This window comes from Setaria viridis, chromosome 7, assembly GCF_005286985.2.
Source record: "Setaria viridis chromosome 7, Setaria_viridis_v4.0, whole genome shotgun sequence".
Classification (NCBI taxonomy): Eukaryota; Viridiplantae; Streptophyta; class Magnoliopsida; order Poales; family Poaceae; genus Setaria; species Setaria viridis.
The window spans coordinates 32,884,576-32,899,197 of NC_048269.2; the positions used below are offsets into that span (position 1 = coordinate 32,884,576).

General features: G+C 44.5%; 2 protein-coding genes across 2 annotated transcripts; both read right to left on the reverse strand.

The window, feature by feature from the left end:
* Positions 1-508: 508 nt before the first annotated feature.
* LOC117865969 (uncharacterized) lies at positions 509-4,809 on the reverse strand. The gene is made up of 2 exons (XM_034750252.2): positions 4,373-4,809; positions 509-2,986 (listed from the first exon to the last, which is right to left on the reverse strand). Exons 1-2 carry the CDS (start codon positions 4,508-4,510, stop codon positions 1,778-1,780), a joined length of 1,347 nt encoding a protein of 448 aa, XP_034606143.1. The 5' UTR covers positions 4,511-4,809; the 3' UTR covers positions 509-1,777.
* Positions 4,810-6,954: 2,145 nt separating this feature from the next.
* On the reverse strand, positions 6,955-8,012 carry LOC117864903 (uncharacterized). Its single transcript, XM_034748970.2, has 3 exons — positions 8,008-8,012; positions 7,633-7,903; positions 6,955-7,551 (listed from the first exon to the last, which is right to left on the reverse strand). The coding sequence occupies exons 1-3, from the start codon at positions 8,010-8,012 to the stop codon at positions 6,955-6,957; spliced, it is 873 nt and encodes a 290-aa protein (XP_034604861.1).
* Positions 8,013-14,622: the final 6,610 nt, after the last annotated feature.

A 14,622-nucleotide genomic window follows, 5' to 3' on the forward strand; every position in this document is an offset into this window, starting at 1 on the left:
TCCTCCTAAAAACTAAACAATATACATATAACAACGATGGGCAAGAAAGACTATTCTCACCGATTCCTACAATTTCTAGAGTTGGAGTCACGTTGTTAGCCAAACAGGTGCAGCAGCTTCATGTCTTTCTGGAGTTGGTAGAGTGGAGCTACGGAAAGGTCGAATTGGTGGAGTGGAGCTGTTTTTTTTTTTTTTCTGAAGTGGAGCAGTTCCAAACATGCTCTAGCAAACAGAACTTAACTGAGCTTCTAATGAAAGATTGATTGACAATATCACAATACCTGGGCAGTCTGATATCTTGGTTGGCCGAGCTTGGTGAAAACTAAAAAAAAATACCAACCAATAGCTTGGAAGGCACAAATTCAGGTAGAAGCTCTAGTTCACAAGAATGCACCATCAGTTAATGGAATTGAGCATAGAATGAGACAAAGGCTGACAAGAAATCAGAGCATTTGAGTCAGAGACATGCAGAATCTAGCATTGCGCAGCCAAGTGCCCACGCCAGTCATGGATGCAATGCAGGTTGAGATACATATGACGATTTAATGGAGTTCGTACAAGTGAGGCTCAAATCAAATAGGTAACTACATGGTCAATATAATTTGTGAGCACATAAAATACACTTGATTACATGATAGCACTATGTTATAATTCCACCACTAAGCAAAATAATTTTCTTTCTCCAGCGGCTAAGGAGAAATTGCAATATACTATTTCAACCTCACTCTCAGATACTCTTTCCGAGAGCAGGCACCAAAAGAATTGACGAGGAAGCCGGCGCATCGATGGTGTTCAAGATTAGATTGACCTTATAATCTTGCTCCCACAAGACCCTGGGCATGCTAACAAAAAGCCACCTGGCTCCATGAGCTCCAGGTGGTGGAGCATATGGACACAATCCAAGAGAGGGCTGCCTCAGATTCAACCCGCCACCACACATCTACGTGTTGATCGCCTAACAGGCCCCTTACTGCTGGCTGCTTACCCACATCTCCACCCTTGGCACTTTGAAACTCCTCACCGCTAACACTTTCATGCATACCTGTGGTTGTTTTAACAAGCACTCCTAACTCCGTTTTTGCCGCTGAAGCCTTAGTACCATCGTCAACAGAGACTGAAACTCCACCAGTATTTTTTATCTTATCCTCCCTGCTGCTTTTTGTGAAACCCATCTCTTTTCCTGCCTTCGTCACAACATCTTCCACACTAGTATTAGCAGCCTTAAGTGTCAATGGGTGAACTATCTTCAAGTCATTGGCCACTGGTAATCTACAAAACTTGTTGGTTTCTAAATTTGCATTACTTATCAATTCATCAGCCTCAGGATGGTTTCTCATTGATTGCTTTAGTCGAGGGAGCTCACATGAAGCAGCAACTTGTTCTTCTTCCTTTACAGATGATGCAAGCTGTTGACGCCTGCAACTGTGAGTAGATGGTCTATCGGGCTTCCTCTTGTCTTCAATCTTCTCGCCGACATGTGTTTCTTCCACCACACTGTTGTAAACTTGAACATTTCTATTCCTTGATGACCTGGTAATGGGAGCACCAATTCGAGGAACCTCCAAATCTGCAGGTAGCTCTCCATCTGGGTGTACATCTTCTGCCTTCCTCACCTTGTTTTCAGTGACAATGGCCAACATCGCAGCAGCTACTACTGAGTCTGTTCTTCTGGTCCTGCCAGATTTCTGCACAGCAGGAACACAATCTTCAACAGGCTGCTCCTCAACTTGAACTTGAGTAGGCTGCTCCTCAACACCAAGTTCATCATTATGATCTCCTACCTCTTCATCCCTCTCCTATTGTCAACAACAGCAGACAAGTTTGATTTCCTCGTGCTTCCATGAGAAACTCCAGCCAGAGCATTGGCAGCAGTACCCTCAGCATTCCCCTGGGCCTTCCGCTTCCGCTTCTGCTTCCTACTATCAAAAGCTGCTCCTACCACCTGCCCTTCTTCTTCAGCTTCAACAGGATTATTTTGACCTTCAACTCCATTTTCAGCACACAAATTCACAGCTTTTTTCCTGGACTGTGTCAGTGGAGCATCTGCACCCACCTCTCCAAAAGTACCGTGATCAACAGAATCGTCACCAACATCACACTTCTGCCGACTACCCCTTCCGCTCACTACTGTTGCACCCTCCTTGGACTTGGGCCTACCCCTTGTCTTCCTCCACTTGCATCCACTGTCAGTGGGCAATGTCACAGCAGCTGCTAGTGAGCTTGATGTGGTCCGGCAAGATACCAGCATCTTAGGAGACTTTTGAGCAGATAGAGGGTAATACTCTCCATTCCTGCTACTTCTACTCTTGATAATAACCGGTACTGCTGCAGTAGTCAAATCTTGAACTTCAGCAGCCTGCTCCACAGCACTTAGTTCATCCTTACCATCTCTTGCCTTGCTCCTCCCTCTCTTCTTTTCAACAAAAGGATACACCAGGGCTGCTGCCGATGATGAGCTTGAACTCAGTGTGATCCTACAAGAAATTCTTTCATGAGAATTGGCAGCAATAACCACGGCATTCTCCCGGGTCTTCCACCTCTGCTTCCTATCAGTAGCTGCTTCTACCATCCCTTCTTTCTCAGCCACAGCAGGATTATTCCAACTTTCAGCCCCACTATGAGCACATAAACACATCGCTTTCATTGTGGACCGCGTCACTGGGGCATCTGTACCCACCTTTCCTGTGACATCTTTATCAGCAGAATCACAACCAACATCATTGCACTTCTGCTGCTGACCCCTTCCACTCACTGCTGCAGCAGCAAGTGCCTTCTTGGCTTTGCGCCTCCCCCTTGTCTTGGTAACAACCGGCTGCAAGACCACAAGGGACCTCCGTCTTCTTGCCCTCTCTTCCGACTCTTCATCCAATGCAAATCGCACCTTCTTGGCAGCACCGGAAGTGCCACAGCTAGCACTACCTCCTAGCCGCTTCAGACACCCCTTCGCCACCACCACCTCAACCGCATTCTCTGCAGCAGCAGCCCCCTGAAAAAAAGAAGCAATCAAACCCAAAATCAACAGAGATCAGAATAGAAAGCACTCCACTATTTGTTAGAAACGTTGTAGTTTGTCATAAGGGTGACATGTCATATGTGAATGGATAAGCAAACTTGGCAACTTGATCGCATCATGCATGGACTATTGTTCATGTTGCCATGGTTTTTGGTGATTCTCTGATGGTTCTTCATAAGGTATCCAGAATCGCAGACCACACGTCGATGAAATGGGAAACAAAAGGAAAATGTACACTTCAGGTTACTAAGCTACTACCTGCAATATATTTTAGTTGTTTTCTAGTAGGATTGTGCATATAAACAGAGACTATAATACGCACACCATTGCTCCTTACTTCATGTAAAAAGAAGTGGAAATGGCTTGGGTTCTCTGCTATTTCTTTTCTGAAAGAGTAAAACGCACGAGGGGTACCAAACTTATGCCGTTAGTGCAATCTCGTCCTAGAACTTAGAGGTGCAGTCAGGTCATAATTCTGTCAAACAAAGCAATCAAACCCATACCCATGTGGACACCACTAAGCACTAAACCTCCAATGTGGCATGCAAAGGAGCAATCTGACTTAGCAGTCTGATAATTTTTATTTGTTCATTTTTCTTGTTGCATGGGAGCAATCTGACTTCAGCAGTCCCTGCATCGAAGGATTATTAGCATGTTTTTCAGTACATATGTGAACTGAAAAGCTACCGATTGAGTCACTCTAAACACAGAATTTAAGAAATCATGTCTGACTAATGATATTACAGAGGTACAAGTGTGCAGCAACAGGATAGAAGTGCAGAACCTATCAGCAGAACCTATCATTCTTCTTGCTGCCTTCTAATTAGGTAATTCCTCTTCCAAAATCATTGGAGCAAACAAAACCAGCGAGCGTGATCTGTTCTGTGACAAGTCTTCTCCTCGTTAAACCATGCGTGCCATAGAGTGGTTCTTCCATTAAGTGATGCAAATGAAGGAACTGATGCAAATGAGAAGAAACAAAAGTTCAGCTGCTCCCTCCCAACGCACAGGGAAGTTTTTTTTTGGCAGCCTGCAAACCTACCACTGCCATGGTGGCAGTCCAGTCATTGCCATGATGACATGCTAATGACCGAATATAGTACCCATAAAACAAGATCATACCAGGTTCGCTCACTTTTCAATTTCAAGTTATGCGATGAGATTGCATCCACTCCTCTCCACAAGTTTTGATACACACGTTGCATTTTACTCTTTCTAAAATATTCTTTTTGACAGGATTTTTTTTTTCGGAAGGGCCTCTTTCTGACAATATAGTTTTTCCCCAAATAGACAGGCAATCTGAAGTTTTCTGCAATGGGCAGGACCAAGAGGCAAGAGCGAGGGTTTTGGAGGCCGTACCGAGATTGCACCCGCGAGGCTAGCAGCAAGGTCGGCTTTGGAGCCGCGGGTGGCGAGGCCGTGCTGCCGGCAGAGCTCCAACAGTTCCCTCCGCTTCATCGCCGCGAACTCCATCCCCCCGCTCCGTGCCGCAACCATCCACCCGCCGGAGAGGCTCGGGTCCAGCTCTCTCTTGAATCGCCGCCCTTAGATCGACGGATTTTGGTAGGGGAGTGACGAGCGAGCGTTGGTGGAATACGGAATAGACGCCGCCGGGGAGGGACGCAGTGGTTCGATGGACATGGCGCGGCGAGGCGCCTCGGGTCGCGTGCGGTGCGGCACTGGCTGACTGATGGGACCAGATACCCGTGGTCGTGGTGGGACCCAAGCGGAGGCTTGCTTTAGAAGGAGGATTAAATTGAAGAAAAAATGGGAGAGTTTGAAATTCGAATTTTATAACTTTGATTTGAAATTGAGGATCTCCGTCAGTCGCGTTTGACGCAACGGGATGGGGCCGGAGCCTTTTCCACTGGCTGGTGGGGTCGCCCAAGGGAACGGTTCATACTGTCCTATAGTTGGAACGTTATTTGGAAAAAAGTGGCATGTACTAACCTATTTTCTATAAGGGCCTGTTTGGTAGGGCTGTGGCTGTGGCTGAAATGGCTGCGGCTGTGGCTGCTCTGGTGAAACAGCTTTTCTGGTGAAGCTGAAGCCATTCTGAAAAGTGTTTGGCAAAACGGCTTCTCATGTATTTTTAGGAATGGCTTTGATAAATCAAATGTCATAGATGCCCTTAACTATATGGATTTTTTTAATAGATGAAAATAGATACTCACGGTTCATAAATAGATTACTAGCGAATGCTAAGCTGATGTCGCATCCAGGTTAGAAATATTTGAATTCAGCTGATATTTGCATATTTGACCGTGAATTGCTACTCCTGTATTTTAATTGCTACTCCTGTATTTCTCTCAAAAAAATTCAGCTGATTTTTTTTAATATTTGAATTCATCACGGTTCATAAATAATAGCTACGATCCTTACATAGCATGCAACCATATAAGCTAACTGACATACTCAAGATGATCTAGAAAGGAAGATTGCTCTAGCAAGATCATCTCGGAATTTATCCATGGTCCGATCATCTGTTTCCATGTTGGATGTATCTCCAGCATCTTGAGAGACATAGTGCTTCCTATATCTTGAAGGTATAGTGGGCATATAATCGGGATTCCGATCGCATTTGCGGAAATCCTTATCTTGTGTGTGGTTTTCACGAATGAAGTTATGGAGACACATGGTTGCGGCAACTATCATCATTTGCTTCTCCATTGGGTAACTCGGCATCTTGAGAAGGATTCTCCACTTCATTTTCCACACACCAAAAGAGCGCTCTACCACATTGCGAATACTTGAATGCAAATGGTTAAAATGTTCTTGCTCACCATTTGGAGCAGGACCTCTCCTCCAATCTGGCACATGATACCTTTCACCCTTGTATGGTGCCAAGTATCCAGGTCTATTTGGGTACCCGGCATCAACCATATAATACTTTCCTAAATACACATGTAAAAAAATGAAGGTTGTGAGCCACGTGCATTCATGTATAGACATGAGAAAAGATAAGGTACGTGATCCGACATACCTAGAGGGGGGTGTGGAAAGGTAGAGTGATCATGTCGAAGTGCATGGAAGAGAACATTAGTATCATGCATAGACCCGGGCTGACCAATAGACGCATAAGTGAACCTCATGTCGAAATCAACAATACCAAGAACATTTTGTGTCGCTTTGCCACTCCGACCAATGTACCTAATCTGGTCCTCAGGACGTGGTGTCGCTGAAATGTGAGTGCCATCCAAAGCTCCAATGCAATCTTTAAAGTGTGGCATCATCCTACGATCATTACTAATCCTAGGATGTGTAGTAGAGAAATTAGGGTCAATTGGCTTTATGTAGTCTACACTCATAGCCACCATACATATTAATACCTCCTCAAATTTTCTACTAATTGTTTCTGCAGAGTGCTTGAATATACCATGTACACCACGGGTAGAAGTACCATGCCCACACACAAGTAGGAAAATAGCCAATGATTCCATAGAACTCATATGAAGAGATGATTTTAGTCCATAGTTACCCACTAACAGATCATGCAACTTGTAAAATAGAGATGCATTCATTCGGAATTGCTTATGACTTTCACCTGGAGTGTTCAGCTTCTCCATTGTCCAACCGAATCCACTTTGAGCCGGAATTCTAACATCATTCTTGTCATGGTAAGTCATGAAGTACTTGCAACAAATAAGAGCAGTGGCAAATTGACAATTTTGAGCAGACCGCAACAATCCTAGAGTGTTTTTAACCCATTCATCATGATCAGATATCTCATCATCAGAAGATTCAAATCTGTTCATGATATAAATAACACTCATGAATTGCAAAGTAGAATATAGATTCAAAGTAGCATACATAAGATTCAAAGTAACAACACTCAAACTACTTAGGCATATATAGAATATAGATTCAAAGTAGCATACATAAGCATACATATTTCTGAGTAGCATAGAAATAGAAATAGAATCCAATCCAAAGGATACAAACTACTTAGGCACATCATTTCTAGTCATCCATTCATACTTCCTCTTCAGCCAATCAAACCTCTCCTCAGGTGTATCCAAAGTCATAAACATCTCTCGTTCAGCCCTCTTGGTAAAAACTAGAGATGCAACAAAATGTTCATTCGTCGAGGGAAGAGCCCCACAATTCTTGACCAAAGCCATGACATCCTGGATGGAACAACCAGATGTATCCTCCCTCCTTGCAATAGATTCACAAGATGCAGTTGTCCTCTCATTCATCTCCACAATCTTGCCCATTTGTTCCTGAAACCAATGCCCTGTACTTGTCTTGGGTTTCTTTCCCTTGATGTTACTAGCCCCTCGACCTCTCTTTGAACCGTGCACACTCCTAGGTGTCACCTCCTCCGGCTCACTGTCCGAATCCACTTTGTCTGCTTCATCTTCATCATCAATAGGAATTGGAGAGCTTTCACGAGACAAGTTTGCTGAAGAAGGTGCTATACCACTAGAAGCGGACCAATGTTCATCACCAGTATTTCTGAGGTCTTCAAACATAATGCTTAGTTGTTCTTCATTTTGTAGTCCTTTCAGCTTGAATCTGGTAGAGCCCTTTATATCCTGAAATGCAATAGTTAGATATTAATATTTTTACATATTGTAAAATGAAAAATTTGAAACAACTGCAACTTGTCTACTTACTTTTGCTGTTTTCTTCCACCATGCCTCTGACATTACAATATTCTTCCCAGTTTCATCCCATCCAATCCCAGTCTCCTTATTTTTCAACTGCTTCCAAATACCATAATCTTGCTTCGACTTATCCCATTTATTCTTGAATTGCTTTCTAGTGTACTCAATCCCAGTCCTCTCTTTAAACCTTGCTATCACATTCTTGTACCCAGTCTTACTCAAATGAGTACTTGATCTATTTCCTTTTAAAACTTCATCAGCAAAAATCTCACAAACTATCCTATTGTTTTTTTATGTATTTTTTAAAGTGATATATAGTTGAATTGGTGGTTAAAGCAACGAAGAGATATGAAAAGGCCAGGTAAATTTTAAACGATGGCATACTGCATTGAGCGCCTACAGTCACAGTTGGTGCCATTGCAGGTATCTATAGTGGCTGACCGTACATTCTTTATCTCCTTCTATAGAGAGGTTTTGTAAAAGAAAAATCCTCGGCATTTGGTGTTACAAAATTCTTTGTGTCTAGCATGGCTATTTTCTTACTGGTGAGCATGTTATTGTACAGTCACATAAAAGATCAATGGCTTACAACATCTCAACATTGCAAGTAGCTAATATTAATTGGGGGGAAAATACAGCCCTTCACGGAAAAATATCAATGTCAACTAACAACGACAACAAGAAAATACCTCATCAACACAGACCATATCTAAGCAATCTAACTGTTGAAAAGGGCATGCACTTAGATGATTGTGAAGGATGCTGACGAAATGTTACCTCAAGATATATGGAACCCTATCTGATCTGTTTGTAATTCCAATCGTACCTGAAAGGCAATCAAAGTCCAATGACCAAGTAATAACAGCAAAAGGTGGTGGAACCGTGGAACGTGAAGGCAACCATTTCTACACTCGTAAGGTTTTTCTAACTCTTTTTTATACAAAAACCTGTTTGGTACATAGGAATTTTTTTTGACCAAATTGGTTTTTGTGCTGTCTACCCAACACTATATGATTTTCCTCTCGTAGCACCTTTCTCTGACCAAGAAATTCTTGCAGCAGTCAAAGATGTTCCAAAAGACAAAAGACCAGATGGTTTTGGTTTGGGCTGCTACCATTTTTCTTTGCAACTTACTAAGCACCACATACATCAAACTTTCCGGGATTTTCATAACTGCACTCTAGATCGTGTGAGAATCAGCAGATCTTTCATGGTTCTGCTTAAGAAAAATAAAGATTATTGCACTCCAGATTCATATCAACCAATCTCTCTGTTAAATTGCCCAGTAAAATTGGTAACAACAGTTCTCTCTGCAAGATTCCAAATGGAAATTTAGCGAATCAAGAGCAAACTGGTTTTGTTAAGAGAAGATGTATAGCAGGCAACTTCATGGTTGCTGCAGACTTAGTTAAATACTTCAATGTTGCAAAAAAAGGAAAAAGAGAGCTGACATCCTTAAACTTGATGAAAGCTTTTAACACAGTTTTCTTGGGAATGCCTGTTCGGGCTTTTGCAAGTGAGAGGCATCCCAAAAGAATTGTATCAACTGGACGTCAGCTTTAAAAACAGCAGCAAAGACGGCGGTTTTATCAAATGGCACACCGGGACCCTGGATTCAAATGAGAAAAGGGCTTCGTCAAGGGAATCATCTTTCACCTGTGCGTTTCATAATAGTTGCAGAAATCCTTCAACAAAGAATCAACCGTTTTGCACCGGAAGGGGTTCTAAGACACCCATTCTACCCAACAGCCCTTGCCTAGTTCTACAATATGCAGATGAAACTTTGATCCTTATCGAAGGAGATACTGTACAAGTGAAATGGTTACATGAGATCCTCACTGATTTGGCAAAGAAACACTGGTCTTAATGTCAATTTTTTTTAAAGTCCACCTTTATCTCTATATGTTGGAATGATTAGGAAATTCAAAGCATCTCAAACATCTTAAGCTGTCCAATTTCATCCTTCCCTCAAATCTATCTTGGCCTACCACTATCCCACGTGAAATCCAGTCCAAGATCCTGTGATCCTGTCTAAAATCGATACTAGTATTGACACTTTCTCCAGGAGAGGTATAACCAGTGGTGGGAGGCTCATTTTAACTAACTCAGTCGTGACGACTAGATTAGCCTACTTGATGTCGTGTTTAAGGGTCCCTGAATGGCTGATATAAGAGATTGACAAAAGAAGAGATTTATTCTGGAAAGGGGAAAACATGTGACTGGATCCGGTTTCCCTCATAAACTGGATCTAACTCTCTTCTTCTTATTAATATACGTCGGACATCTTCCGGATCTTTTGAAAAAAATTCTGGAAAGGGGAAAACATGTGACTGGTGCTAACTGCATCTGCATGGTAGCATGGGAAACTGCTTGGCCTGTTCGCTTCAGCTTATAAGCCGGCTGAAAAGCTGAAACGGCTGATTTGTTGTGAGAGGAAAATACTGTTTGGTGGCTGATAAGCCGGCCGAATAAGCTGAAGCGAACAGGAGGCTTGTCGCCCTCAAAATGAAGTGGTTTAGGGACAAAAAAAAAGTATAGAACAACAAAGCATCAGTTTACTTTTTAAGTTTTTGCACAAAATTCACACAGAGCCAAACTCCCCTTGGGAAAGACGGATTAATACAACAGTGTTTGCCAATGGTAAAACGACTTGGGGATAAAGTGAATAAATCGACAGCAGCTTGGTGGTGACAATTATTATCTCTAATTCACCTTTACAGTGACAATTGTGATAATTGGCATTGACAGTTGGATATCTAGAAAGCCTGTCGCCACTCAATATCCTCACCTATACTCATATGTGACAAGCACCAAGACCTGCTACAATGGCTAGCTCGACCAAGTAAACCTAAGCCCGATTAAAGATTGAAGAGCAATGAGATTTGGTCCGACAAAAGAATTCACGGTCAAGACAAAGCTATTACATACTAGCTTTTGGTCTTTGGAGGCACAGCTTGTCCGGTGGCCCCATCTATTTGGACGTCTTTGGCACCAGATAAATGCAAAATATTTGCATGCCTAAGAACCAGACAGGTGCAGTACTAGCCAATAGAAATATTGTCACAAGCACATGTTGCACACCCCCTACGCTGGCATCCTTTTTTGTCACCGCTTGCCTTATCCGCTCCAGCACGCGCCGCTGGCCACCTCCGCCCCGCGCCCGCCGCCGCCGGCCGTCCTCCGCCCCTCGCCCGCCGCCGCCGGCCGGCCTCCGGCCTCCCTGCGCCTGCGCCCGTTCCATCCTCCGACCCCGTGCGCCCATGGCCAAGATGGGGATTTTGGCCCCACGAAGGGACGAAGCCGCGGGGAGCCCCTTTTTGGGCTTCTCCTCCCTCTCCTGGCTCCTCTCAGCGAGATTTCCGGAGCTTCAGGTATGAAGCCGGTTGAGAAGCCCTACCAAAGGGGGCCTAAGTTTAGTCCGGGGTACCCCCTAGAGGCATCTCGTTAACCTTCTCTTCGGTGGCGGGGCAAAAACCCTAACCTTCTCGGCGGCGGAATATGGAGGCGATGGATCTGGAGGCGAAGCTGGGTGAGAACGGCCACGGCCACAAGGGGTCTGATCTGGATCCGGAGAAGGCCGCGGGTCAAGTGCTTCAGGGCGGCGATGCTAAAAGGCCCCGCGAGGCCGACAACGGCGACCACCGCAGCGCCATGGAGACGGATGAGGAGGAGGACGAGGAGCTGGGGCCGGAAAGTTGCTTTGAATTGCACCGCAAGAGTTGGCTCTCGATGTTCGGCAGAAACGGCGCCATCCCCTTCGAGGCCGAGAGTACGTATTCACCTGCACATCTCTCATGCTTTTCCTCGTCTTGATCAAGCATTCGTTTCTTCTCTTATATCAAGGAGGCATATATAATTAGACGCGTGAACTTGCTGGGGACTGGTGCTTGAGATCAATGGTAGGAGGTCGATCTGTCTAGCCAGACGGGGTGTAGGTCTACATTCTTTAATTTAGAAGAACGCCATGATGTGGGTCATCCGTTTTAGATCCTGTTGTTTACAAAACCTACTGATTTTATTTTAGAAAGAATAAAAGATAATATTAAATGTTAATATGAACCCCGTTTCAATCCGATATTGGCTTGAGATCTATGTGAGTTACCCATATGTTTGCTCCTAATTACATTGTTTGTCAAATAAATCCCCTTTCCAAGCCATTTTATCATATACAGCTACGAGTAACAGTTTTTCCTTATGCACGGCATTTGTTTGCTTCATCATCAATCAATTGTGATGTCTAGGTATAGATGACTGGACTAACAAATAACCCCCTTCCTTTTTCAGCTCAGTACCCTCCCATGTGCTGCACGGACATACCGATGCTGCCAGCAACTGCTGGACCTGGTGATACCATGGAGGTCTTCTTCGTCAAGGTGAATCAGATCACCAGCGACCTCCAATGGCCACTAGATGTCTATGGCATCGTCGTTGTGCGCGATTCCCTAGACTGGAAGCGCAACTACCTCTTCAGTCGAGGCAGAGATAATTGCCAGACCCTCACCTCTCAGGCATGTTCAAACATCTGTGTTTCAACTTCTGTCCTATTCCATCGCCCATTTAATCTACTATAAGCATCTCAATGCATGTATATGGTGTAATCTGCTTGGTAGTACTGGTAATATCAGCTGATTTTTATGGCGTTTAACTCAAAGCTAGCATTCGGAAGAAATATTTATACAGGTTGATACTGTGAATTAGGATCAGAACCTTTCCATCAGAGATACTTTATGCATGTTGCTGCTGGCTCTTAAAACGTAAATAGTAAAACTTGGTTGTATTTTTAAAAGTATATCAAATGTAGTTTTTATAGTTGGTATCCACTTCACTTCTTGGTTGGCTGGCCCTGACATGCAAGATTTCAGTAGGTGGGCACATTTCTGATCCTTAAATCTTCATTTTAGAGAATGCTATTAAGTGGTTTTGTATGTGCATCACTGGTGAAATAAATTGCTGGCTGCTGATTCACCTTTAGTGATGGTGTTCCCAAAGGCAATTGAAATTTGCTGGCCTTTAATTTGTCTGGCTGCTGATGCACCTTTAGTGATGGTGTTCCTAAAGGCAATTGAAATTTGCTGGCCTTGAATTTGTGTCACTGTATGCAGGATTCTCTTTTGGAACTTACAGGTCCTAGCCGAGCTATCCTGCTGTGGGATGAGCCTATTTTTGAGATTGACCTGAAAGTGAAGGACAAAGGGAGTTCATCGTCTGAAGATGACAAGATTTTATGCTTGGATTTCTTTGGATACAACAACATCTCTTACAAAGGCAGTCTCAGTTACACCACTACAGAGGAAAATACTGTTTGGTGGCTGATAAGCCGGCTGAATAAGCTGAAGCGAACAGGAGGCTTGTCGCCCTCAAAATGAAGTGGTTTAGGGACAAAAAAAAAGTATAGAACAACAAAGCATCAGTTTACTTTTTAAATTTTTGCACAAAATTCACACAGAGCCAAACTCCCCTTGGGAAAGATGGATTAATACAACAGTGTTTGCCAATGGTAAAACGACTTGGGGATAAAGTGAATAAATCGACAGCAGCTTGGTGGTGACAATTATTATCTCTAATTCACCTTTACAGTGACAATTGTGATAATTGGCATTGACAGTTGGATATCTAGAAAGCCTGTCGCCACTCGATATCCTCACCTATACTCATATGTGACAAGCACCAAGACCTGCTACAATGGCTAGCTCGACCAAGTAAACCTAAGCCCGATTGAAGATTGAAGAGCAATGAGATTTGGTCCGACAAAAGAATTCACGGTCAAGACAAAGCTATTACATACTAGCTTTTGGTCTTTGGAGGCACAGCTTGTCCGGTGGCCCCATCTATTTGGACGTCTTTGGCACCAGATAAATGCAAAATATTTGCATGCCTAAGAACCAGACAGGTGCAGTACTAGCCAATAGAAACATTGTCACAAGCACATGTTGCACACCCCCTACGCTGGCATCCTTTTTTGTCACCGCTTGCCTTATCCGCTCCAGCACGCGCCGCCGGCCACCTCCGCCCCGCGCCCGCCGCCGCCGGCCGTCCTCCGCCCCTCGCCCGCCGCCGCCGGCCGTCCTCCGGCCTCCCTGCGCCCGCGCCCGTGCCATCCTCCGACCCCGTGCGCCCATGGCCAAGATGGGGATTTTGGCCCCACGAAGGGACGAAGCCGCGGGGAGCCCCTTTTTGGGCTTCTCCTCCCTCTCCTGGCTCCTCTCAGCGAGATTTCCGGAGCTTCAGGTATGAAGCCGGTTGAGAAGCCCTACCAAAGGGGGCCTAAGTTTAGTCCGGGGTACCCCCTAGAGGCATCTCGTTAACCTTCTCTTCGGTGGCGGGGCAAAAACCCTAACCTTCTCGGCGGCGGAATATGGAGGCGATGGATCTGGAGGCGAAGCTGGGTGAGAACGGCCACGGCCACAAGGGGTCTGATCTGGATCCGGAGAAGGCCACGGGTCAAGTGCTTCAGGGCGGCGATGCTAAAAGGCCCCGCGAGGCCGACAACGGCGACCACCGCAGCGCCATGGAGACGGATGAGGAGGAGGACGAGGAGCTGGGGCCGGAAAGTTGCTTTGAATTGCACCGCAAGAGTTGGCTCTCGATGTTCGGCAGAAACGGCGCCATCCCCTTCGAGGCCGAGAGTACGTATTCACCTGCACATCTCTCATGCTTTTCCTCGTCTTGATCAAGCATTCGTTTCTTCTCTTATATCAAGGAGGCATATATAATTAGACGCGTGAACTTGCTGGGGACTGGTGCTTGAGATCAATGGTAGGAGGTCGATCTGTCTAGCCAGACGGGGTGTAGGTCTACATTCTTTAATTTAGAAGAACGCCATGATGTGGGTCATCCATTTTAGATCCTGTTGTTTACAAAACCTACTGATTTTATTTTAGAAAGAATAAAAGATAATATTAAATGTTAATATGAACCCCGTTTCAATCCGATATTGGCTTGAGATCTATGTGAGTTACCCATATGGTTGCTCCTAATTACATTGTTTGTCAAATAAAT

Coding starts and splice junctions, on each gene's coding strand:
- LOC117865969 (XM_034750252.2), bottom strand. CDS start 4,510: ATGGTTGCGGCACGGAGCGGGGGGATGGAGTTCGCGGCGATGAAGCGG. Junction 2,987..4,372: donor GCCTCGCGGGTGCAATCTCG/GTACGGCCTCCA, acceptor TCTTTTTTTCAG/GGGGCTGCTGCTGCAGAGAA.
- LOC117864903 (XM_034748970.2), bottom strand. Junction 7,552..7,632: donor GGTGGAAGAAAACAGCAAAA/GTAAGTAGACAA, acceptor ATTGCATTTCAG/GATATAAAGGGCTCTACCAG.